The sequence below is a fragment of the Phodopus roborovskii genome, unplaced genomic scaffold, assembly GCF_943737965.1.
Source record: "Phodopus roborovskii unplaced genomic scaffold, PHOROB, whole genome shotgun sequence".
Taxonomy (NCBI): Eukaryota; Metazoa; Chordata; class Mammalia; order Rodentia; family Cricetidae; genus Phodopus; species Phodopus roborovskii.
The window spans coordinates 3244060-3271682 of NW_026126547.1; the positions used below are offsets into that span (position 1 = coordinate 3244060).

At 44.1% G+C, this 27623-nt stretch overlaps 1 protein-coding gene across 1 annotated transcript in view; it reads right to left on the reverse strand.

Annotated features, from left to right (window-relative positions):
* The window catches only part of Pkd1l1 (polycystin 1 like 1, transient receptor potential channel interacting), a 119748-nt gene that overhangs the window by 46430 nt on the left and 45695 nt on the right, over positions 1-27623 (reverse strand). The window contains exons 20-32 of the mRNA XM_051200565.1: positions 24928-25104; positions 23341-23418; positions 21121-21263; positions 20163-20280; positions 16318-16429; positions 11432-11630; positions 10468-10524; positions 6096-6305; positions 4458-4700; positions 2742-2852; positions 2486-2640; positions 1445-1545; positions 7-199 (exon numbers count right to left, since the gene is read on the reverse strand). Coding sequence (XP_051056522.1) covers positions 7-199; positions 1445-1545; positions 2486-2640; positions 2742-2852; positions 4458-4700; positions 6096-6305; positions 10468-10524; positions 11432-11630; positions 16318-16429; positions 20163-20280; positions 21121-21263; positions 23341-23418; positions 24928-25104 — 1897 coding nt within the window. The remainder of the gene's footprint in view (positions 1-6; positions 200-1444; positions 1546-2485; positions 2641-2741; positions 2853-4457; positions 4701-6095; positions 6306-10467; positions 10525-11431; positions 11631-16317; positions 16430-20162; positions 20281-21120; positions 21264-23340; positions 23419-24927; positions 25105-27623) is intronic.

Sequence of the window (27623 nt, forward strand, 5' to 3'; positions counted from 1 at the left end):
CCGTACCTGCAGTTGACTTTTTCAGGAGAAGTTCCTGGCTGTGGACAGGGACCTTCGGATCTCCATCCTGTCTTGTCCCAAAGCACACACTGGATCCACTGGAAATTCACGGTGTAGTTTACTGCCCCAGCAAGATATTTGTTTGGAGGTCTTCTGTCATAATCAGCATTCAATAGGGACAAATACCCCACATTGGTCCCTAGAAAAGAGGGGAAAACAATATCAATAAAACGTGAACTTTGCAAGTGGGAGGGCCCCAGGGGACACAGAGATAGAGAAGGACTGAAAAGTACATCAGATTCTGGCCATTTCCTGCTATGGGGTATTTACAGTGAGTTAAACACACCAAGACTTTTCATTTTGAGTGACAGAGTGCCGTGGGGGGGGGGGGCAGTGTTTCTGATGCCACCATGTTCCAAGTCCTTCCTGACATCTAAACAAAGGGGCCCCCTCCCACTCCCTCCCACCCCCTCCCACCACAAAGGATGGAGATAGTTCAGCTCCTCCTTAGCTACCATTCAAGCCATTTCTGCTTCTTCTCAGACCACCCGCCACTCTGTCAAACACGATGCTTCTGTGAACAACACACACACACACACCACATAGCTTTAGCTAATCATCTCCAGATAAGTTTGATGTTTAAAAGTAAAAGTATTTAAAGTTTTCTCCTGGGATTTTGAAATAAATGGTTTGGGGGAAATTAGGTATTAGTTGTGAGAGTGCTTGCTGTGCAAGCATAAAGACATGAGTTCAAATCCCTGTATAAGATGTTTGGTGGAGTTACACATTTCCTTGTAATCTAGTGGTGTGGGGATTGGAGACAAGATGTTGTCTGGGGCTTATGGACACCAGTCTTGTCTCAGGTCCAGGAACAAACCTTGTCTCAAGGGACTAAGGTGGAGAGCCATAAAACAGGATACCCGACATCTTTCTCTGCCTTTTCACACACAGAGATTTGCACACCTGCTGACACATATGGGCATAAACTGCATATACTATACATTTATACCACATGCTCTCTCATACACAATGAATGAATGAATGAATAAAATTGTACCACTCTTCATATTCTATGCAATAATAAATAATTGGTCAGAGAGTTAAAATGTTAAAACACTAACAATGTACCAGTGCTAAAAGACACATAAATGATTTCTCTTAAAACTCAGATATTAGGAATTGATTTCTAACAGTGGCCCCAAATCTAAGAGTCCTCCTCATCAAAGAGACCTTACTTTGTAACATATGCAAGCAACTACAGAAACCCACAACTGGTCAAAACACAGTGTACAAGTGATGGTGGAATGTTCCATCCCAATCAAAGCATCTACAGCTAAGGCTCAAGGAACATTGCAAAAGAATGGTTGGAAAGACTGTAAGAGCCAGGTGACTAGGAAATCCACTTGAGCCTCCTAGAAACATTAGGGACGCTTCATCCACTGACCTTTCAACGGAACAGCAGGTACATAAACTTGTACAGTCTGCTCTTCCCAGAAGTACACCTGCTTCACAAGAAAATCAGTAGGCGTGGCTTTCTTGGAGAACCTGGGGCAAACAAGGAGTGTAGACTTTTCTTATGCACTTTGTGACAACCATACTTTTCCAAACTATTCATGTAAAGAAAATCCCAAGCACCTCCCTCCCTTTTGTCTGTGCTTTGAAGAATTAAGTGGGGGAAAAATCCAGGTTCTTTCAGCAAATAGAAACCTCTTGCCATCCGATGGCTCAATGCCCTTGGCAGATAGAGTCAAGCCAGTGGATTAGGATTCAGCTGTGTGTGGAGGCTATCTGCCCAGCAAATACATAACACTGACACTTGCTCCTGAGTCCCCTCCAGCCAGTGGAGAGTCTCACATGCTTACACAGCTGCCGTGGAACAGCTAACATCTGCCCACACATGGAAACTCCCAGAGCCGCTTCTCCCAGAAGACACTGCCCCTCCCCACCAGCCACTCAGTCACTGCAGTGGCTTCCAACAGTGTTTTCAACCAGAGTCCAGAGAATCTCCAGTAGCCTTTCCACACAGTCTAGCCACTGGCTGAGGCCAATCTAATCTCACATACTCAGTGTCACCGAGAAAGAGAATTAACTTACCAAGTCTCTATGGAAATATAAAATATAATACATTTTCTCCTGGGGGGGGAGAAAAGAAGCAAGCGAGGGAGGGAACAATAGAACAATCTTGTCCAGGTCTGTACTGTGGTGTTATCAGACTTCCAAATGATGCCATACTATGTATGACTGAAACTCGGGTGTTTCTCACTCTAGGCAACAGGCAGGAATCTAACATTTGAAAAGGATGGGAGCTCATTTTCTAAACAGATACACATACTTCGTACATGTAGGCACACATATAATTTTCTTTAGACAATGACCCTTATTATTGCTTTGAAGCTGATTCACCCATTTGTTCACAAAAACCCTCAAGGACACTCCAACATGTTATAATCTCATTTCCACCACCGTAGCTGCCACCCTCACACACCTTACTAACAGCATGATGGGGAAGGCTCTTGTACTGGGCTTAGAGAATCTGATGTGTATCTGTAAGGTTTCCTGGGGTCTTTCAGCAAGCCCAGTGAACTGGTGGAGGTTTACTTCATCCCGTCTCAACGTGAACATGGTTGGATTTCTCTTGTGCTGTTTGTCAGAAAGAGAGCAAGTCAGGCGTGTTGTCTTGGGACAGTGGATGCATTAGAAAACAGCCAGCCCAGCTTAAATAGCGGATCAGCTGTCTTTACCTGGTGGTTTTCCTCTCCAAACTCCACAGTCACAGGTGTCTCCAGTCGTCCTCTGAGAATTGGGCGTCTGCTCTTGCAGCTGTAAAGCCGAGGGCTTACCACACCACCCACCTTGGGGAACAAAGGAAATGAAGCCAACAGTTGAGTCGAAGGTGAAAAGCAGATAGGCACAGCAGCACACACCTTTAATCCCAGCACTCCCTGGAGGCAGAGGCAGATGGATCTCTGTGAGTTCGAGACCAGCCTGGTCTACATAGTGAGTTCCAGGATAGCTGGGCTGTGTGAAGAGACCCCGTCGCAACAATCAAATGAACAAACAAACAAAATGAAAACAAAGAGAGGTGAAGAAAAGCAGGTGGTTATTGGAGTCATACTGTCTTCCAGTTCTGATCAAACAAAATGAGTTTAATGAGATAGATTGGCAGGATTTTTGTGGATGGGGGAGGGAGGCCTTAATGCTCCTTGTATGCTTTCCTTGCCAAAATGATAATTTTAAGTAAAAAACAAATGTTACGCACCCTTATAAAAAGAAGTATTTGTGATGGGCGTGGTAGTGCAAGCCTTTCGTCACAGCACTCAGGAGGCAGGGACGGGTTGGTCTCTGTGACTCCGATGGCTACATAGTGAGACCCTGTCTTATTTTTTTTTCTTTTAAAGAAGGAGAAGAAGGAGGACAAGGAAGAGGAGGTAGAGAAGGAAGAGGTGAAGGAGGAAGAGGAGGAGAGGGAGAAGAGGAGGGGCCCCACTTGGCTGAGCTGGGTGGGAAGGCAGGGATGATCACTGTGCACACCACTTTCTGCCTTTCCTGACCCATGTGATCCACAGACCCAGGAGCACCTGTGGATTCTGGATGCAGATGCTCACAGCAAATTGTGAAGACCTTGGAACCCTGCTTGACTTCCACAGCCCTAACCTCGGACAGATCTCACACACACCTCTTCATTAGCATGGCCTCTGTTCTGTTCTGTTCTGTTCTGTTCTGTTCTGTTCTGTTCTGTTCTGTTCTGTTCTGTTCTGTGTGAACTCCATGTTGATTGTAGGACCACTCCACCACAAGCTCTGGCCCTCTACTCTCTGACACAGATTAGGCCCCATGGTGAACACTGCAGAGAATCCTATCAGAGACCAATGAGCCCTAGTTCTGCTAAGATTTTCCTGGAGAAATGTGTAAAGACAAAAGACCAAGAATAAAAACAGAAATCCTGATACTTGAAAGATCAGGCCATGATCTTCAGGAGCCTGACTTCAGACACCTGGGGCAACTCAGGCAAACAACTCCTAATGACCTATGGTACCTTAGCCCAAATGGCCAGTGTCAAAAGAACAATTTGTACTGGAAGCTGTACTAATTAACAAGACTGTGAGAAGCCCGCCCACCTACCCAGAAATGGACACTTTATAAACACCTCAGGAGTAAGGCTAAGCACTTCCCCCATGGACTTGCCCACAGAGCCTGTGGTATGGTCTAATAACTCTTCTCTTTCTCTGTCTGGTCTTGTCCCTGGAAAATACATTTTCCACCTTCTGTCACCAGTCTTCTATAGGCCACCCTGGATACAGCAAGAGTTATCTCTAGCCACTTCAAAAATGGCTTCTCTTTGGAAGCAAGGACAATGTGCAAGAGTTCCAACCTACTTTCCTTTTTTTTTTTAATGTAAGTCGAGTTACTGAAAATTTGAAAGCGCCACTAGAAGGGGCAGAGGCCACAAGCTGTACCTGTCCAGGAACTGGTCCCATTGGATAAGGACTGCTCATAAAGGCCATGAGCTGGCTGATGTAGCACTGGCTGTGTGATTCCTCTTGAACTGGACTGTGCAAGACCAGGTCAGCAGGGAAGTGAACCCAGATGAAGCCCAGGTTCTGGACAGAACTCTGGAAGCTGTGATGGACAATGGTCCAGAACTCCATCTGCCCAGTGCTTATGTGAAGCTGATGCTGGTGGCTCAAGGAGAGACAGGTCTGCAAACACAGGAGGGAGAGGAGGATGCTCTCAAGATGGATGAGCAAATGGATACAAAACACAATAGGCAATGGTACTAAAGACACAAATGACTTTTTCCCAGTTCTGGTGCATCTCACTGATATTTAATTTATTTTTTAAAAATTGCTATGCTCTTGGTGCTTCCTAGTTCATAAGAAGAGTTTTGACAGTATGATTGCTTTTCAAACCTTTAGGTGGGTTGGTATGTGCACAAGCCTGAGCTTTAGTACAGGTTCAGATGGAAGACATTTTCACATGTGCATGTGAACAACAGTACAAACTGCCAGACTCAAATATAGTATTTGTTGGGAACCAGCAGTCTGCTGACCCCGCCCCCTACTGACGGGTGGGATGTTCATGGCCTCGTCTTATCTACAACATGACTTATCTGGCTGCTCAAGCTTTATGTGGCTGCCAGGGGACTCACTTACACATGAGCAAATTTCCCTTTTAAAGCAAGCGTGCCAAGCACGCCTCTCTCTCTTTCTCTCTCTCTTGCTCTTTCTCTCTTGCTCTCTCTCTTTCTCTCTTGCTCTCTCTCTTTCTCTCTCCTCTCTCTCTCTCCCCTGCTTTCGGTTGGCCACCAGCTACCCCCCCTTCTCTCCCCTCTATCAATAAACTCCATGTGGGCTCTGAGTCTCGTGTTTGTGTTTCATAGGCAATAGCTGCAGCAAAAGAACAACAGTATTAGTTGCTCTATAATTTCCAAAATGTTTTGATAGCTCTAGTTAAATAAACCTGCAAGCGTGCGTGGAAGGGATGGCAGACGGGGGGAAGGGGAGAAAAACATCTAATATTAACTGACTGCTTCCTTAGAACATTGGCCATTTCACAAGATTAAAATAAAATATCCAAGACAACTTCTCAAAACCACTGGAGCAGAAATATAAATAGATAAAATAGACATCTGTTTTTTTTTTTTTTTTAACAGCTATGGATCAGCAGTGCCACTTTGGAATCTAATGTGTGCAAGCCATCTTTTGTGTGACTTCATATCATTTTTCGGAAAACAAAGTATGCCCCAAATCCCAAATGGAAAACTATCAGAACACTGGACACAGAACACTACTGTCACAAAACACGTAACATTCCAGGTGAACATTTCCAAACACTGAGCCACCACCCAGAACCATAGCTCATCTCTTCAGGAACTAACTCTAATATTAAGTGGGGAAAGTGATGTAAATATTGGCTAACATGTGATAAGGGAGCAGCTGTTTGTTTTGTCTGTTGGTTTGGTGTGTGTGTGTGTGTCTATGTCTGTGTGTCTGTTGGGGATGGAATCAAGTGTCTTATGCATACAGAGCACATATTCTTCCACTGAGCAGCACCAGGCCTGTGGTTGCATTCTGCAGGTGGATAGAACATCTTACCAGTAACATGTCGGAGATGATCTTCATACCTTCTTCTTGCAGATAGTCCTCACTTCTCATGTCTTCTTTGGCAGCTTCCCAGACTCCAGAGATGAGAAGGATAAATTCAACTCCCAGTTTTTTGTTGACCAGTAGCTTCCTGGAGAGCTGACCTTGAGCGAGGAGCCCCTGGGCATGTTTGAGGATGTGCATGGCACTCGTCAAGCTCAGCTGCATGGGAAGAGGGCATGCGGTCAGGTGTTCCCTGACATGTGGTGTGTACACTCTTGCTTCTTTCTCTGTTACTAGGGATCAAAACGACTCAACGTGGGAACAAGACAACAGAATCCAGCTCATGTATGGTGTTAGGTGGTGAGTGGACACCATTCCCAGCAAGAATTTGATCTAGGATGTTTAGCTTCTCCACTGATACAATGGCCAAAGAAAAGCATAAGGTCTTTTATAGCCCTTTCTGCTTTAACATGGTATGCATTTTTTAAAAGCATGTCATAAATCCTTGAACATATTGACCCCAATATCACTCCATAGCCTCCATTCTCTCCGTCACCCATGTGTGGTCTGTGCTCAAGCTGCACTGAACTTTTATCATCCCCCAATAACCAAGGTTCACCCCCCAATGTCATGCATATTCCTCCACCAGTAATACCCTTGCCCTCTGCTTGGCTAGCAAACCCCTCCTTTTCAGCTTCCCTCTGTATAAGCCTTCACCATACACTTCTGAATGCTTGTCAAGGCAGAGAGGGTGGGCTAGTATCACCACACACCTGTTGCCCACCTTAGAGAGTTATTCTTTACTAGTAACACTTAAGAAATTAGCATCCATTTATTAATTCTTTGAGAATTTTATGTATGGATACTATGTATTTTGATCTCATCCCCCACCCACACCTTCACCTAATTCATCTACTTACTTCTTCCCAGTCCAGCTTGTGTTGCCTATGTATTAATGGGCGTGGGATCATCCATCAGAGTATGATCCATCTACCAGGGGCCACACCTTTAAAGAAAACTGATTTTCCCGTCCGCAATAACCATCAACTATCCGCAGAGCTCAGCCAGGATGCATACTCATAAGCCCCTCCCTTTTCCAGGCAGCATTATTCTTCCATTCCCTCTTTAGACTTATATATATATATATATATATATATATATATATATATATATAATCTGCAAAGGTGTTCACTATGCTACAGTTAAGAGCCACAATTTAGTGGTTTATTTAGTAAACCTTATTTAGTAAACCAACAACTCCTAACATACTGGGGATAACCTAACTGTTGCCTGTGCTGCAGAGGAATTGTGACCCTCTCCTAATAACACCTCAGGCAGGCATAAGGTGAGCTCTGTCATGTCCACCCTCCTGGCCTTCTGGGGAGTCACGTCTGGGCAAAAACTCCATACTCCAGGCCCTGGAGTCCAGGTGAGGCCATGTGTGCATCAGTCATCAGGAAAATGTGTGGGATGGGATTTGTTACTTTCAGGGTGACATTAACTGACATGTGGCACACCCTATCTGTGTTCTTCTCCCCTGAATTGGGGAGCCAAAAACTACAGATGTCAGCTGCATGATAATGAGGGAGGGGGAGGTTGAGTCTCCATGAGGAGATCATTCACAAAATGCTTTCTCTGTGTTCAGTTACTCGGACACCAGGGCTTTTATTATTGCAGCTAACATTACCACAGCTTATCCTAGGAGAATTAAAATTAGAAGACAGATGTGCCCCAAATCCCGGTGCAAGTGCTATGTTTATGTGGAGTCAAATGAACCTGTCATCAGATCCCTGAGGGTTTCATGGGGATTATGGAATTTGAAACCAGATTTGATGAGAAACCAATATTTTCAAAGGAGAAGAAATAATCTGTTCCATGTTAGGAGAAAACTTGCCATTTCAGGAGCATGAGAAACATCTAGAGTGGCAGAACATAGAAGAGGTGGTGTGCAAGGGGAGGTACAGAGATAATGAGCTGGGCCAGGTAAGGTCCTTGTGTGCTGTGTGGAGAATCTGAACATTATCTATATGTGGGGAGCCATCAGGCATATTGAGTAGCAGGTGACATGACCAGATGTGTTTTATGAAGGGAGATCTGTAAAAGATCAGCTATATGGTCAAGGGAAGTCCTGCTTCTTACCCAGATGTGGTATAATTGGTAATCACTATTGAGATGAAGAAGAGACTTAAAGAATGGGAAATAGGGGACAGGGCCACCAGTGTCTGTCACTCATTTTACTACTGTCTCTCTATCATCGAGACACTCCCACTCCAGTGACAGAAAGCAAACACATAAAGAAATACACAAGACAGCTGCTGTGTACAAAACCATCAAAGGAGAGAGCCCAGACAGTAAGGAGAGATGGTGCAAGGTGACAGTGATGCCTGTGAGGAGGAAACAGTGTCTGGACCATTTTCCGTTCTCTGCTGAGCCAAAGGCAGCACACAATAGGACAAGGCCAACTACCCTGGTTATCGGCTAGAATAATACAAGAGTGTGGTTGGTTGAAGGACCCAGGTGAAGAAAGTGTAAGTAGGAAGGAGACAAAGCATGCAGGCTATGGTGAGATCTTTGCGTGTTCCTCAATGTGAACACAAAGCTGTGGAATGGTATTAAGAGAGAGGAGGTGACTAACTGATTTAGGCTTTCCCACAAGGCTCTGACTGGTGCTGCGGCAAATGTTATCAAGGAGATAGGAAGGAAGCAGAGAGTGTTGAGAGAGACACCAACTTGGATGGTCTTGTAGGTCAGTGGGGAGCGGTCGAGATGGAAGACAGGGAGATTCCAGTTACATCTTTATTGTTGTTGTTTTGTTTTTTTGAGACAGGGTTTCTCTATATTGCTTTAGAGCTTGTCCTGGAACTAGCTCTGTAGACCAGGCTGGCCTCAAACTCAAGGAGATCTGCCTGCCTCTGTCTCCTTAGTTCTGGGATCAAAGGCGTGAGCCACCAACGCCAAGCTCAGTTACATTTTTTTAAATAATAACTGACTAGTTCAGTTATATTTGATGGATGCAGACATCAAAGGATGCGTAGGTGACCTTGGTGTTTTGTCTCTATTCTGGGTAGTTGTGCTGTCCTGTCTTGTGTCAAAGGAAGCAGGAAGAAAATGGAGTGGCTCTCAACTTGGAAATGCGAGGCTGGTTTACAGCACATGAGAGAAGGCTGGGCCAAGGGTGTGGAATGCACAGTCTGATATAATTACATCAGTTTCAGACTAAGACTAGAAGAGGTCTCCAGGAGAGAATGTTGGAGAAGTTCAACACGAACCATGTCAACATGTCAGGGAGGAGGCAACTGGAGAGCCAAGGATGGCAACCAAAAGCTGAGTTATGAGGACTTGAAATGAGATCCCCCTCTCTCCCACACACACCATGGCATGTCCTGTGAAGGAAAGAAAGAGGATAAGAGCTGTCTAGTAGAATTGAAAGGATGGAGAATCCTTCAGCTTCAGCACTAAGAATATGCAAAGCCATTGCAACAAGTAAAGCTGCAGGACAGACAGCAAGCATTGACACAGCAAACCCAAGCACCGCCTCAATGCTCTTCTCTAAAGAGGTGCCTAGCAGTGAGAGCTGCTGGAAGAGGTTGGGCATTACTAAGTGGATATTTAAAGAAATAAGTGGGAGTCATAACGTACCTTGAGATCATCTAGAAGAGGGATAAAAGAAGTAGCCAATCATGGACAACCTAAGGAGATAAACCCTGGAGAACAGTATGACCCAGATGAAACTACCAGCACCAGCCAGTTAGGTTGGACATGTTCCCAACTTCAGGGACATCAGTCACACACACACACACACACACACACACACACACACACACACACAGGACAGAGGCTAGACTGGGGCTGTTCAGAGTGGTTGTGGGTAGGTTTCTGAGCACAGGTGAAGTGAAAATGCTTGCTGGGAGTCCTGAATTTTATTTTCTAGAGACAGGGTATGAAGACAGATGTAACTGCAGTAAGATTTTATGATTGGTGGCAACGAGGGAGGCCCATGGGTTCTTTTGTCATCTCTCAAAGAACAGCACAGTGAAGACACCTACTGAAGGACTCCAGGGAATGTCAAAGATTTGAGAAAACAAACAGGCACGGCCATGAGAAAATCCAACACCACATTAGCAATAAAGAAGAATCCGCTCACCAAAGCAATTCATACTGATTGATACCCCTTTCCACTTCTATTCTGCATGAAGAAAAGGTCTTCAGGCATGCCTCGAGGTAGATAATGCTGTTCAGAGGAGCATTTAGGAGAAAGTGCTGTCTCTAATCTCAATGTCAAAATAAAATTATGAATCGTATATTTATCAAGTCTTGATCATGACATTTATAATTGTGCAAAATCCAGGAGACTAACACCAAGAAAAAAAATAACCCTTACCTTATTAGGGAAGTTTATGAGGTCCCTCAATATATGAATAGAATCCATCATTGCTTCCTAAACAGCAGAAACATGCCAACAAATGGGGAATGGGGGGAAAGAGAGAGAGAGAGAGAGATTGTCATTACTTCAAATGCAACTTGCTTAGGGAGAAATGGAGCATATAATGTGTTTTTCTATGAAGAGGCTTCCTAGAGGCCAGCCTTTTTGTAGCAAGATCATGACCTTTGTCTCGAAGTTTTCTTCTAGTCCAGCACGACTCTGATGTGTCTCTGGTCAGGCTCACTAGACCCTAGCAGGAAACTGACACAATAGAAGTTGAAATAAAGGACAGGACTAAATAGATCTTTGAAGAAGGGGAAGAGAAAATGTCAGAGGAAGGAAAATGATTAGGTCTAGTAGAATGAGTATCTTGTAATTCTATTGAAATGTTCTCTAACAACCATTATAAAGCAGAGTTGCAGAGATGCTGTATTTGAGGCAGGAAAGATGGTTCTGTGGTTGAGCATACTGCCTGCTTTTCTAGAGGACCAAAGTTCAATTCCCAGCACCCAAATGGCTCCAGTTCCAGGGGATCCAATGCTTGTGCCTGGCCTCCATGAGCACCAGGTATGCAGATATACACATAGGCAAAATAACCATGCACATAAAAGAAATAAATCTTTAAAAACATTGACATTTACAAAAAAAAGAAATGGCATAGCATTTTGACATTATCCTTCAGTTTATGGTTGTTAACAGAAAAAAAAATCAAACTTATGCATGATTTTTGTCATAAAACATTGAGAGAATTATCCATAATGATAATAAACTTGTATCACTCTTTCTATTATAAAGCAGAAACATGCACAGGACCTTAGTGGCCTGCATACCTTGCCCCTTTCCTGCCTGGACGGTAGGAGCAGGAGTCCTTGCTGAGAAGCCTGATTTCAGAGGACTGCTGCTATCCTGCTCAGGGCCATACCTGGTCTGTAAAAGGTACTTTGCATGCTGAAGAAATCAATACATCCTGTATCTGTGACCACAGGCCACATGTAGATGTGTTTCTGCTCTCCACATACAAACGGGTCAGGATTGCAGTGGTCATGGCAATGTAGTTCATGACTTCCGTGTAACTCCCCACCAGCTGGAGAGAAGACAGGGTTTCCAGGGTGTAGTTGTATCTGAAGGAAACACAGAACTAATTGTGATGGTTTGACAAGATTGTAAGACTTTACTATACCAAAGGTGGAGTGGAATTTGTTCTTGAGTGTGTCTTAACCAAAAGGGAATGGCAAAACACAATTGGACATGTTACTAAAATCCTAGTAACACATCACCTTTGATTAGAATTGAAAAACACAGCATGTCAAACAGATTCCAATATATAAGCATCATGACAAATTAAGGAATGTGACCCAGAGCTAAAGACACAGTGGCTATAGCTGGCTGAAGCTACGTAGGCAGCCTAACCATTAAGAGCTCATTGTGTACAGACTCAAATTAGAGGGAAAAGATATATCATATTTGCAGCAGTGTACAAAAATCACAGGTTTATGACTTCAGATTTTATTAATTGGGTGTTTTACTTATCTATGAGTGGAATGATAAGTTTATTTGCAGCTGGAAAGGCCACCTCATGTCTTAGGGCTCTGTGCATTGGGCCGATGCCTTCTCCAGCCCTTGTTCTACACTGTCTTCATATGACTGTAAGACGCCATTTACTTGAATAACTCAGCTGAATCTCCAAAAGTAAAACAAACTCCAACTAAATAAAAATGCATGGTGAGCAATGAATCACATACTAAGCAATATGCCATGTTGACTAAAGACTGTAGGAGCCAGGTGAAAGAGAAAACACACAAATGAGTCTGAGAAGAAATAGCACAGATTACACAATTATGGAAATTATGTTTACAGACTTAGTCTCCTACAGTCAATAATCATACAAACAAAACACAAAGCAAACAAAAGCAGCCCCAGGAAGCCTCAGAAAACCAGTCCCATACACAGAGAGGCAGAATATATTATACAGAAGGTGCAGTTTTCAATGAAATCTTATGAGACTGCCAAACAAACTTTAAAGCCTGACTCAAACACAGGAAAAAAGAGTAGACAACAGGAGCTTCCTGTGAGAAAACCCAAATGATGGATTGATCAAAGACTTCAAAGCAGGAATCATAAATACATTCAAAGAACTAAACACAGATAATTTTGAAAATTAAATAAGGGTATTATGGTGACTGATCAAATATAGAACAGCAATGAAGGAAAGCTACACATTTTCTATAAAATTAAATGGAATTTCTGGAGCTCTGTGTACATTAACAACAACGAAAATTCACTGTAGAATTTGAAAAGTGAATTTGAGAAAAGCATCTGTGAATCTGGGGACCAAACAATAGAGATAATGAACAACAAACAGAAAAATAGGAAGAAAATAAACAGGGTTGTAGAAATTCTGGGTAGCAAGTTCGCACAAAGTATACTTTTTCTTTCTTTGTTTAACAAATCCATTGTGTAAGATAATGTCTATAAAATGCTATGGTTGAGAAGCAGAGATGCACAATTAAGCACTGAGCCAAACTCTTGGAATCCAGTTTCAAAGAGGGAGAAGTGACTAACAAAGGGCTCGAGACCATGCTGGGAAAACCCACAGAAACAACTGACCTGAGCAAGTGGGAACTCATGGACCCCAATCTAACGGCTGGGGAACAAACATAGGACCAAACCAGGCCCCCTGAACGTGGGTGTCAGCTGGGGGAATGTGCAGTCTATGGGGCCTCTGGCAGTGGAACCAGGATGTATCTCTAGTGCACGAACAGACTTTGGGAACCCATTTCCCGTAGAGGGATACTTTCTTAGCATAGAGACACGGGGGAGGGCCTAGGCCCTACCCAAAATGATTTGACAGATTTTGATGATCCCTCATGGAAGGCCTCACTCTCCCTAGGGAGTGGAAGGGGGATGGGATGTCGGTGGGGGTATGGCAGGATTGGAGGGAGAGGGAACTGTAATTGATATGTAAAATAAGATTGTTTCTAATTTAAATAAAATGTATTAATAAGAAAAATGCTATGGTTGAATCTCTAACAAGTAGGCATCAGTTCAGACAGATGCCTTAGGGAACCTAGAATGGTTATACTTTTATCGGCTAAAAATAAAAGAACTGGGAGCAAGTTTTAATGATCAAGAGGGAGAGATTCTAATCATAAAATGGTCCAACTCACCAGAAAGGTAAAAGTTATATCATTGGTCAAAGTGTGAAGAGCAAGGGAAGGAGCCCTCATCTGTGTTAACCGCATCATTTCAAGGCCTAGGAAACACAGTGGGAGAGGAGGCAGAGAGAAGGCAAGAGCTGGAGGATGGGGAGGAGACCTGTGAAGTGCTGTTCTCTGGACAGGACGGTCACAAGCATGAAAGTACAGCAACTGAGATTACCCGTACAAGACCTACACAAGATCAAGCCAAGCGCAGCCCCAGCATAGATGGGTAGATGGCCTCAGCTCTACCCCTGGCTAAGGAGTTGTTGGCAGTGGAAAGTTGCTGGGGAGGGAGACTTATTCTTTTTTCAGGATATGGCCACTCAGAGGATTCCCATGCTCCAGTTGTCAACCCCACCCCCCATGGACAGCACTAACTTATACTTGGTGGGTTGTTAGAAAAGAAAGATATAAAGTAGGGGGCATATTGGGGCATAAGGAGAGAATTGGAGGGGGAGTTTGGTCAGAGATATTTTTATTGTATACAAAATGAAATCCTGAAAAACTTTAAAAGCTTAAAACCCTGGTGCACAAACATTCACGATGCATTGTTAAATAGTGAATGCCTTATCACATTATAATGTGTGCACAATTGCCCAAAGACTTAACACTGTGGAGTTGTACGAAACAGTTATGAATACATAGGGAATCTAACAAGAGAAAAGAAACTGATGGTACTGGAGGGGCAGGGAGGACTTCAGAGCTAGTAATGCTATCTAAAAATAATGGACAAAATAACAGCAAGAGATCAACAAAGTGTGTAAGACTCAAAATGAATGTGATCAAACACATTATATATGACTACATTAAAGAATAGTAAATTATTTATTATATATTTTATGCATATGGGTATTTTGCCTGTGTGTGTGTGTGTGTGTGTGTGTGTGTGTGTGTGTGTCTGTGTATCATGTGTGTGCCTGGTGCATTTGGAAGTCAGAAGAGGGCATTAGATCACCTGTAACTGGAGTTATAGGTGGTTGTAAGCCAACATGTGGGCACTGGAAATAAAATCCCAGTCCTTTGCAAGAGCTACAAGTGCTCTTAACTGCTGAGCCATCTCTCTAGCCCCCAAAGAATACATTTTTTAAAAATATTCACAAAAATAATCTTGGAGCCAGAGAGATGACTCAGTAGGTAAAGATACTTTTTATGCAAGCCTGACGTGAGTTTAATTCTTAGAACCTAGGCAGAGGTGGGAAGAACAGATTCTACAGAGTTGTCCTCTGACCTGCATGTATGTACCATGGCATGAAATGAGAGTTAGGAAATGCACTTTAGCATTTATGGATTGTCCCAGTTTGCTTTCTGTTGCTGTGATAAAACACTAACCAAAACAACTTGGGGAGGATAGGGTTCATTTCATCTGACAACTTCCATGTCACAGTCCATTATGGAGGGGATTTAGGACAGGCACTCAAGGCAGGAACCTGGAGGCAGGAACTGAAGTGGAGTGGAGGAAGAACACCACTCACTTGCTTGCTCCCCATAGCTTGCTTAGTCTGCTTTCTTATATAACCCAAGACCATGGGCCCAGTGTAAGAGTTGGACACCATCCACAGTTGGCTGAGCCTTTGCACATCAATCATTAAGCATGTGAATGTCCCAAGGCCCAATTAGATGGAGACATTCTCTCAAGGTTTTGTCTTCCCAGATGACTTCAGTTGGAACTGAGTTGACACAAAAACTAAGTCCCACACAGTCAGCACAGAGGAAAATCACCTCAGCCAGTGCTGGTAGGAATGGCAAGAGGTGCAGCCCCTCTGGAGAAGTGCTAAGCAAGAAGTATCATATGACCCAGGGATTCTACCCACGAGAAATGAAAATGCTCACCAAATCTCACAGAAGAACCTTCAGAACAATCTGACTTACAGACAAAAAAATAGGCAGTGTCATATGTTCAATGAGTAAACAAATAGAGGCAGTAGGATAAATATGATTGAGTAATTTAAAAATGAGGTGCTGATGGTACTGGCTGAAATTCAGCAATATTCAGGTGTGAAATGGAGAGTATATTTTTCATCATTCTGTTGCCATGAAATTTCTAAAATATACAAATCTTCAGGCACAAATATTTTGGTTTTGGGGATTGGGAGGTAGGAGTTGGGACTGATGATTCAGGAGTGACTACTGTTAGTACAAAAATGTTATGATAACCAAATAGCCCCAAACTAAAGGCTACATTGCTCTGTAAGTGTGAAGAATTTCAAAAGATAAGCTATGTAATGTATAAATGATACCTCAATTAAACTGTTGAATGGATAGATGGCTCAGTGGTTAAGACCACTTGCTGCTTTTCCAGAAGACCCCAATTCAGTTTTCAGAACTATATAGGTGGCTCATACAGTCCTCTACTCCAACTTCAGGAGTTCAATGTCTTCTTTGAGGGCTCTCAGGTAACCCCACTATGCTCTCAAAGATGCATAAATAAAATAAATCTTAAAAATATGTTTTAGAAAGAAAGAAAGAGCCTCATACAGGTCCTGGGTAGTCTTTGCTTTTGCCCAGCAAGAGAGGAGCAATTTGTGTTGTTCTTTTAGGAGTTCTTTGCCATCTCCCCAGGGAATATAACCTCTGTTCTAGGATGTCTTTGTTGCACCCTGTTACTTACAGGTCCTTGTCCGGGCAGGCATTTCCATGGTAACGGGGTAGCACGGTCACTTCCACAGTGCATGGCTGCACCTTGGAGCCTTGGCCATCTGTGATCTCAGTAGAAACAATGACTGTGAAGGAATATGACAGAGGAGAGTCATCCCAGACACCAGCTGTGGAGAAGTGTCTTCATACACCATCACCAGCTGAGTAGTAGAGGTAAGGTGATGGAGAATGGGATGTGGGCAAAATTCAGGCAAGCTATTTTCCCTCCCACATTATACAACACTGAGGATACCAACAAATCTGTAAATATAATGTCTGTTAAGCAAAACCATGAGCTGTAGTGGTGAAGTTTTTTGTTTGTTTGTTTGGTTTTTTTTTTTTTTTTTTGCTTTTAAAGATTTATTGTATTAAAAATAGATTTTTCATACAATATATTTTGATTACTCTTACCCTCCCCCAATCCCTCTTAGATCCTCCCCACCCACCCACCCAAATTCACATTCTTTCTTGATCTTTCTCTCACTAGAAAACAATTAAGCATCTGAAAAAGAAAGAAATCAAAGAATAAGAAAAGTAAAAACAAAAAACGAATAGACAAAAAAAAAAAAATCTGAAAGAAGGCCCCTCCCAAAGCAGAAGAAACACATATTGATTGAGAGAACCGATCTATAAGGTTAAAAAGAAAGAGAGAAGGGAGGAAAAAAGAAAAAGGGAAGGAAGAAAGAAAGAAAACGAAAGCAGACAAAGCTACATTCAATGCTCAGTATTGCTCAGCCATACAGAGAGGCTCCCTCTTGCAGTAGAGGGGAATAAGTACAGAGACCCACAACTGGAAACTGTGCAGAGTGAGAGACCTTGGAACATTCAGTCCTACATGGGAGGACTCCATCAGATCCTTCCCCTCAGGGCTCAGGGAACCCTGTGGAAGAGGAGGCAGAAAGAGTGTAAGAGCCAGAGATGATGGAGGACACGGAGGAAACAAGGCCTTCTAGACACAACAGGGCTGTTGCACATACAAACTCCCAGTCACCGTGGCAGCATGCACAGGGCTGCACAGGTCTAAGCCAGGTGCATCTCAGTGCTGAGAGGGGAAGTGGACACACGCCTCCATCCCTAACCCAGAAGTTATCTCCAATTGATAACTGCTTGTAAATGAAAATTTAGTTCAACAGAGACTCACTGGGCCCCATGCCCAGGAGCAGATAACCAACACAAACAAATTTGAAGAATTTTTTGAGTTTTTTTCTTATAAAATTTATTTTTAATTATGTGTGTGTATATGTCGGGGGTATGCACATGTGAGTGCAGGTGGTCTTGATGGCCAGAAGAGTGTACTGGATGTCCTGGAGTTGGAGCTACAGGAAGAATCAAACTCAGGTCTTCTTCAAGAGCGGTGCATGCTCTTAACCACTGAGCTATCTCTTCTGCCCCATGGCTATGGATTGTTTACCAGGAATTCAAAAACAAGGCAAGGTATGAGAAAAGACCTCAAGATTCTTCTGTCCTGGGAAGACCTCACAGCCCAACCTAAGATCTGAATGCCATAGTAAGGTCAATGAGTGCTCATCAGGTAGGGGTCAGGGGGGTGTTACAGAGGGCAGATGCCATCACCGTGTGATGCAGAAAGTGGGACTAAGTCATCATCCATTCACAAGGTCATGGTAGGTAGGACCATTTCTGCCCTCCAGGATGTCCCTGTCTACAAAAACCTTAGAAGTGCTGAAATGCAGTACCAGGGTCATGTGGAGTGTAATCCTGACTCTGCAATGGATGGACCTAGGAATCCCCTCACATAACAAAGGCTCAAAGGTGTGATGACACCTGCTGGTGATGTTGGGGCCTGGGTGATGGCCACAGGTAGAGTTGTGGGTATCACACAGGAAGATCAGCACATATGTTAACCCTGGGTATCTACATAGTAGATGCAACTTGAAATCCACTATTAAAGGCTGGAGACTTAACTTGGATGACAGTTCTTTTTAGGAAGTGAGCTCTGGACATGTATAATCCAATCACTAAGAAGGCAAAATTCTGGGATCTACCTTCCCCCAAGATTCTGAGCCAGTAGTTACTATGAGAACCCCTGAAACTACCAGTTTTAATAAGTACCCCACTGTAGATAATGTACTGTGAATCAAGAGAGAGGATGGGAGAAAAGGAGTGGGTTTTAGATAAGACTTAATTTGATGTAATGACTGTGTCATATTCACTCCTGCAAAAGATGGGACAAGATAAGGAACATTTATTTTGCTTAACTGCTCCTATTTATCCTGTTATAAATTATGAATCCAGATAGTCACTGGAATCTAATATAACACCAGTTACCAGTACTTATCATATGTATGAAGGATTTGAACAACATTTAACTGACACTGTTCCAGGCCTGTGACCTAAGATCTGGACCTATAGATTTATGTCAAGACATTCTTCATTCCAACATAGTGCCTGATTCAAGGTCTTCTATTTAGACATCTGTCTAGCTCTGAGAACTATGGCTGTCTGGTGGAAAGAGGTTCTCATGCCCCTACATGCAGCTCTCAGGTAAGGAACATGTCAGGTGTTAAGTAACTTGCACCATAAGAGGGATGCTTCTTGTGGTTTGTCTTTATCTAAGGCAAGTGCTATTATGACCCAGCTCTAGCCACCCCCAAGAAGCAGGTGCTTGGCCTGAGCAAAATTTCCAGAAGGCAGATGAATACAATTTTAGCATTTGAAGATTTATGGATGGAAAACCCATGAATACCACCTTTATCTAATCAGCAATGCCTACTATGCTGGCTAGTGTGTTTGCTTGGCTTTAGAAAAACTCAAGTTCAGATGCAAATATAAAACTATCATCATGCTAATCAGAACATAATTCCAAAGCTCAGAGAAGTTTGCTCAGTGTGACTTGAGCCTGGGAGCAAGCGGAGGTCTGGAGGACATGGAAAAGTTGTCAGCAAGAAAGTATTTTGTTGACTTTAAAGGGGAAGGGAGATTCAAGTACATCATTTTACTATCTCAAATCAAAGAAACTTCTACATTACTGGCTTTCATTCATACCTATACATTGGAATCACATAGAAGTTTAAAAATAAAAGTAAAATACAGGTCATTCCCCATTAACCAGACTGGCTTGTGTGAAAGCAGACACTTTGTCACATCCTTTATGAGCAACATTAGGTGACACCAGGTCTCATGTGCTGAATTGGGCTTAAGGGACAGTGCTTGGGATAGAAAGCTATTGTCACCACAGACTTCATTGGGATTGGGATTCCTGTCATTCAGATCTGCAACATCTTCCAGAGGTCCATGTATTTAAGGGTTAGTGTTTAGCTTAACACTGTTGTAAGTTAGTGGAACCTTTCAAAGATAGGACCCAGTGTGAGGTCTTCTGTTCATGGGGGACATTCTATCAAAGAGGACACAAAGAAGAAACTTAAATGTTACAGGGATTGCCACTTTGCTCACTCAACAGTCTTCCACATTTTGTTTTTTGGAGGGAATATCTTAATTTGTTTTCATCTACAATAAGTTCAAAATTCAGAAGATATGAGCTCTTTAATTAGTAAATAGGATTCCCTATTCTTGCATATATTAATCAAATATAAGATCACATATAATCACATACATATATCTTTTAATACTTATTATCAATATTTTGATTGAAATTGGAGATATGAAAATCCTAATTTGCTGATGATGTCCCTAGTATTCTTTCTGTATTAAAAGGCAGGTAAAGAGCCTAAATTCACTGAGGTAAATAAATGATTTTAATTTCTAGGTCCCTCTAGTAATTTGTAATTGTTAGAAACCAGGAGAAATTGTTTGAAGGGATAAGTAGGCATACTTAGCCACACGGTTGACACTGTGACTTACCTTTGTAATTGTCCGAGGTCTCACCAGCTGGCAAGAAAAAGTAGTACTGGGTATCTCGTCCACGGTACAGGGTGTGTGAAGTGTTTCCTATGTAGTAGCGAAATTCGTAATGAAAGTCCTATGATCCAATCCATGGGAGGAAAAAAATAAATAAAAGGGAAACTGAACACACTGTGGATGGAATCACCAATCAATGCAACACACCTCCACCCTCATGGCCACTGCTGGTTATGTTTTGTAGCCCAGCCCAGGCTGCCTGCATCATCCTCAGCACACACAAAAGGGAGAGGCCTCCTGGCACTATAGGGCTCGTCTGCTCTTAGCCAAAGGGCTTTTCATATGAAGCAGGATTTTGCACTTGGGTCAGGTAGCTCTCTTGTCTTTGGAGCCCCTAACACAGTGGTTCTCAACCTGTAAGTCGTGACCAACCCCCTTCTCTGTACATGAGGGAAGATTCCTGAGAAGGAACGTGGGAAGAACAGAACAGATGGTGTCCATAGCCAGAGGACTGTGACTGAAAATTCACAGCCCCATACTGTGCCGCCATCTGACTTCAAAGGGGCCCTTAGTCCCTTCACACCTCATTCTCCTCAGATCCTCACAAGACCCTCTTCAAAAATGCAGAGTGACTTTTTACACTGTCTAAATTAGGACAAAGAGGTCAAGTGTAGGTCACAGACATGTCCTGCTGAGGGAGTTAGGACTCAGGCTGAGTCCCCTACCAGCAACTTGTATGCTCATAGGTAACAGAACTTCCTGAATTTGCAGCAAAGCCCTGCAAGGATCCTCTCTTTCTGATGAGGAGGCTGCTCTTACTAGTAGGAGAAACCCCCATTCATGCAGATATGACCTTCCCACATTGCTGGGCAGGCCCAGCCCTGCAGCCCACCAGCAAAGAACTCCTTCCAAGAGCTGTGGTTGCTTGAACCCCTTGGGATAGACAAGGGTTCTGACATACCGGTTTCCCTGACATGCAGAAGACACTGAAGATGGTATGTGCCTCCAGACCACTGTGGGGTTGCACCTGACAAGACATGTCCTGTGGAACTTGGTTGACCGTTATGTAGAGCTGAGCTTTGCCTACTAAGGCATGCTTTGAAGCTAAGAGAAGGACAGAATGGGGATTTCAGCCAGCATAGAGAATAAGAGTGGAGAATATGTATGTATGTATGTATGTATGTATGTATGTATGCATGCATGTAAATGCATACATATAATACACACACATCACACACACAAACATACACACTTCCCATATCCTCAATGTCCTCAGCTTATGTCTAGAATCTGCCGTAAACATGTATCTGAGAATTCTCTAGGCAGATGTAGCACAACAGATGTAATCGTTACTTTCCAGTTACTAAACACCATGTTGCGTACTTTTTGCTCTATTAATCACCTTACAATACTTATTATCATTTACAATTTTTAAAAAAGTAATATACTGTTAGGATAAATTATGGGCTGGGGCTTTCTATAGTATAGCACATTGTCAAAAATCTTCATCAGGTCCTACGGGGACTGTTTTTGTGGCCACTGGCAGGCAGAACACTCTGCCTGTGCTTCCTGTTTAACAGTGATTTGACAATACTGGCCACAGAGAACAGGCCCTTCAACACAAGTGAAATCCAAGAGGACACAGTGATTAGTTCTGCCTGGCTGACCAGCCAAATCCCCGCAAAAGAAGCAAGCCAACAACCCTGGGGTATGAATAGCTTGGCAGACATGGGGCAAGAGTATTCCCCCAAAATAACACAAGGAAGGACTGCCACACTGCACCGTGCGTGATGGAGGGCACACGGGAGTGACGCTGTTAGGGAGGCTTTGGGTGGGCTAACTGATGGACAGCTGAGCAGGACACCTGGCACCTGAGCTCAGCTCTCCCAGGTGGGAGAGCTGGGGACCGTGGGAAGACTCTCAGGAATCTCCTGTGTAAAGAAGATGCATGGCTTAAGAGAATGGCTTTTAGTTTGTTCCTTGGTGGATTTCAAAACTGGGGTGGGGTGGGGAGGTGGCACATGAGCTACTGAGAAGCAAAGGTATCCCTTATAATAGAAGCAAGCATTATCCCTGTGTGGGCAGAAGCAGGGACCAAGGCCTTGGTGTCTAGACAGGGCAGGCGGAGACTCACAGCATCGGGAGGCTCCAGAGCCATTCAGTGAAACATCAGGAAACAGCCTTGGGGGGATGTATGGAAACCCAGGAGGCAAAACTGGAAGCGCAATTCCCTCAGCCTCCCAGCTGCTGCTATGATAGCTAGGCCACTGTGCTTGGCTCATGCAAAATGCAGATGAAGAATTGATCCTGCATATCAGTTGAATCTTCTGTGTTTGTTAAATGGGAATGAAAGTCTCCAGAAATGGAAGGAATGTTTAGAAGTTATCCAAAAGAATGCTTTCAGATTGAGTCATGGGAATGCAGGGAGAGTTGTGGGGCACTGAGCAGGATAAGCCTGTGGATAAGTCCCAGCCCACGTGGAACACTCACAAAAATGGCAATAACACATGGTTGGGATTATATATATGCAGGGAAGGTGACCTGCTCAGGTGTGGCAGTTTGAATGTAATTGGCCTCCATAATCTCATAGGTAGAGGCACTGGTAGGAGGTATGGCCTTGTTGGAGGAAGTGTGTCACCGTGGGGGCGGGCTTTGAGGTTTCCTATGCTTAAGATACTGTCCAGTGTGTCAGTCGACTCCCTGTTACCTGCAAGATGTAAGACTATCAGCTACTCTAGCACCAGGTCTGCCTGCATGCCGCCATGCCTCCTGCCATGATGATAATGGACTGAACCTCTGAAACTGTAAGCCAGCCACCCTGATTAAATGTTTTCCATTATAAGAGTTGCTGTGGTCATGGTGACTCTGCACAGCAATGAAAACCCTAACTAAGACATTAGGTATCTAATAAAAAAAAAAAGTCAAATATACAAGAGGGACAGTAAGTGATGGTTGTTTAGCCTGTTCTAAACATGCACCTGGTTCCATGAGGAAGGAGAGCATCACAGCAACTAATGTGAGTAACAAATAATGGGATAGGCAGCGGGAGAGAAGGGAGAGGTGAGGCCTAGAGCAAGGTGTGGCAGTGCAGAGTCACTGCTATTTCTAGGAAAAGAAAATATGATAATGACCAAAGCCTTCATGGTTCCCCACACCAGATCCAACTTGTACCTAGACATACCTACAGAGGCCTGTAAGACATACATCTCGCCACTGCTCAGTGAGAATGGTTTTATTGTCAAAGCTGGTCCCATGATACCTACAAAAGAGAAGGTGTCCACATGAAAATGGCAGTCAGCGGGCCCCCAGGGGCGAAGCAATAATATTGCGGTGGTTTGAATAGGCTATGGCCCCCCATAGCTGCATGTGGGAGCGACACTATTAGGAGGTATAGCCTTGTTAGAGGAGGTGTGTGTGGCCTCGTGGGAGGAAGTGTTTCACTATGGGGGTGGACTTTGAGGTCTCATATGCTCAAGCTATTCACAGTGTGGGATACAGCCTCTTTCTGCTGCCTGTGGATCATGATATAGAACTCTGTTACCTTTCCAGCACCATGTCTGCCTGCATGCTGCCATGTTTCTCACCATGAGAATGTGGACTAAACCTCTGAAACTGTAAGCCAGTCCCAATTAAATGTTTTTCTTTATGAGAGCTGCTGTGGTCATAGTGTCTCGTCACAGCAATAGAGACCCTACGACACATGTTCTGTTCATATTTGGGAAGGACACTTGTCTGTGGGTTACCAGCCTTCTTTGAGGAGCCCAAATTCCTATTTGCAGGCCATCCTCACCCAGTGGAAACAGTATTGAGGTACACCAGTCACCCTTAGCTCAGAAATGAGGTAGATTTCCCTACCAACAAGAGAATGCTGATAAGATCTCTTCTTGTACATTAACAATAAGCTCAGTGTTCGAGTTTTTTATTTTATAAATTTGACTTATCTGTTAAAGTATCATTGACATAATAAGTTTTTGTAGAATTTTGGTTTTGAAAAAAAATTTATTTTATTTATTATGTATACAGTGTTCTGCCTAAATGTGTGCTTGCACGCCAGAAGAGGGCACTGGATCTCATTACAGATGGTTGTGAGCCATCATGTGGTTGCTGGGAGTTGAACTCAGAACCTCTGGAAGAGAAGACAGTGCTCATAACCTCTCTCCAGCCCAGATATGAAAATTTTTTTATCTCTTCTCCTGCAAGAGTCAGCTGGATCATCCTGCTTAGCCTTCCTCAAAATTGGGAGAGCTCCAAGATACAAGACAAGTGATTGGAGAGAGAAAGGAGAAAATCCCCTTAAAAATAGCATGAAATACATAGCCTCCCCAAAAGGCTTATGGGGGTGACCTACGCACATGTAATACTCAGAAAGGCAGTGACCTACCAGAGCAGACAAACCAACATGCCTGTGCTGGGGGAGACAGGTTAAAAATTCCTTTTCCTCACAGGGCCAGCTTTACTTATCCATTCATGTAAATGGAACATCTGCTTTATACAGGAGCTTAGAGACGGGCAGATGCCACATGATGGGGTGCCACCAGAACTGAAGCTCCCTGCTGATCTGCAGCTAGAGACTCCTAGGGGACAGCTGCAGCTAGCATCGTCCTTAGAGAAGGATCCATGGACTGGTCCACAGAGGGACAAACATGAACAGAAAAGGCTAGGTGGTTCCACTCATCCATTAAGATAAAAGACTTGGGAGAACTTGAGGGCTGATTCCAAACTCTTCTGAAATGGCTATTAATCCAGGGTGCAAGGAGCATGTTCATACCTGAGGAGGTGTAGTCGTGGAAGATGGCTTGGCTGACCAGGGTCTTGGGCCAGTCGATCATGAAATCTGGCTTTGCTCTGCCTGTGTGGAGGAAAGGGCCTAGCAGGTTGTCCCCATCACTGGCACTCTCCTCGGCATCCATGCTTGGTCCTGATTCCTGGAAGTTGGTGCTGGTTCCTAGGAAGATAAATCATGGCACAGGAGAGAAAGGGAAAGGTCGCAGTCTTGTGAAACATGAACGCTTCAAGGTTGATGCTAATCCCATGTCTGTGGTTGCCAGATATGGTACATCTAAAACAATGCCTTTAGTACGTGTGCGTATTCAAGAACTGTACCTTAGTGTCTTCTAATCAGCCTCCTTTCAGTACCTTCCCCATCTCTCCCCTCCTTGATCCTTTCCTTTCCCCTCCTGCCCTCGTATTCCTTCCACCCTTCCACCTTGTGATCTGGAATTTCATAATTCAGTCAGGTAATGATAAATGACAGGAAAAACACAGCAGATTCGCAGAGAAAGCAGGTGGGAGGACTTCTGTTGTGGGAGGGGGAAGGGGGGGTCCTGTTGGAGCAGTGGGCAAAGGATGTGTTCAGGGAAGATCTGGAGGAAGTTTCCAGACCGAGTAGAAACCAAGTGTGGTGGGAATGGTCCTCTGTGGGCAGCTGAAGAAACAGAATGGAGCCCAGAAGGTGGGTAGTGAGGCTGAGACATGCCTGCCTGTGGCCACCAATAGAAACCTTTGCCTTGAAAATGGCAGGATGCCACCAGTGGCCAGAGGAAACTGACCACCTAGTTTGTGTCTGAGAAAGTTCCCTGGATGCCTTGTAGACATGTGACTGCAGGCAGCAGGCTATGACTGCAGAAATCGACTATGCAGTCTGGGGAGGAATGGCATGGGGCAATGCTAGACCTACTGAAGACTTCAAAGGAGACCACAGAAACAAGACATGGTACCAAAAATCCTTGAGGAATTAGGCTGACTCATGGCAGAAAGTCATGCTAGGAACAGGATAAGTCTATTTTGTCCATTTGCTATTATGATTTGGCACCTGCCATGCATAAGCAGGACCCCCGAAGGAGACCTGTGTATGCATTATAAATTATAATTTTTCTGTATGATTTTTATGGCTTGAATTTGTAGTTATCCTCACAGGTCCATGTTAAATGGTTGGTCCCCAGCTGGCTGTGCCTTTTCTGGAGGTTCTGGAAAGCTTGGAAGGTAGAACCTAGCTGTGAAAAGGGGGTGGGTCCTTGGTGGTGTGCTGTCCTTAGTCCCTTCCTATTTGGCCTGTTTTCTGTCCACCATAGAGAAAACCTCCTTTATACACACTCACACTGATAAGACTTTCTACCAGGAGCATGGAGCCATAAACCAAACCCTGGAAAACCGTGAGGCAAAACTGGTGACAGGAATTGCCAACCAATGCAATCAGGTCTCAGTGTCCTACAAATACACAAAACAGCAGCAAAACTTGCCTTTCTGGCAAGAAAGAGGCCACCCGTCCTGACCTAACCAGTCCCTACTGATAGCGAGGGCCTAGTCAGGAGCAGATCCCACCTGCTCCATGGCCAGCACGCCCACCCCACAACCCCCCATCCTGCTGTACACTCTGGGCAACAGTCCTCTCCTTACTCGCCACAGAGCCAGGTGATTAGGTACCAAAGCTGTACGAGGCATCATTTCCTCTGTCCACAGCCTACTGGAATTACTCAGACTGCCAGATCCTGAAGGACATACTGCCTATCATGTTCCTCTCTTTGAAAACCTAATGTGGCTAGGGCTCATGGTCCTGTCAGGTTTTCTCACAAGGCCCCGAGTGGTGGGCCACATGTTTGTCCCTAGAACCTGTGACCATAACACACTTTGTTTTTCAGGTCTCTCTTCTCTTCCTCCCAAGACGGCCTATGAACAGCATCCCACAGAAAGAAGTATGACACACAGGAGGGAACAAGAGGGGCTGAGGAAACCCTAAGTCAGAAGCAGCTGAAGAAAGCCCTGCAGTGAATCAGAGGACCAACAGAACTCAACCATTTAATCTCTCAAAAGATACACCAACCATTCTGCTCTGTCAACAAACGAATCTCCTGCCCATTCCTTTGGTAGATACAGCATGCTCCTGTCACCCATCTGTTCACTAGACAGGTAGAGCCAGTGTTCGGTCTGTCTGTTCTTCAGAAACATAGATCATCAACCATACACCTGTTTACATGATACAATTATCCCGTGTTCACCAATGCACTGGGCACCACAATGGTTCTGGGGATACGAGAATGAGCGAGCGTGAAGCTTTTGTGAAGATGTCAGGTGTATATGGGACAGACACAGTAAGACATCATTGGTTCAGAAGCCACCTGCTTAGAAGAGATAGCAGTGGAAACTGAACTGACAGGAGTCATCATAGTGCCGAGGGAGAATTCAGTGTGGAGGGAGAGGGATGAGCAAGAAGGTAAGGTGGAAAGAGCCCTCGGGGAGACCTAGCCGATGGTCACCATGCCAGGCACCTCGGGTCTGGATTGCCTACTGTTGTGCCTGAGACCACTGGGAGTTTGGAAGCTCAAGGTTTGCAGCAGTAAGTCAGGCAGGGGTGAGGTCTGTGCTGTGGAGAGAGGCTTGCAGTATCCATTTCAAGACTCCCTAGGGGAGTTTTAGGTGGTCTTGATGAAGGGACAAACATGAAGAATCCAGGAGGGCTGCTGCATA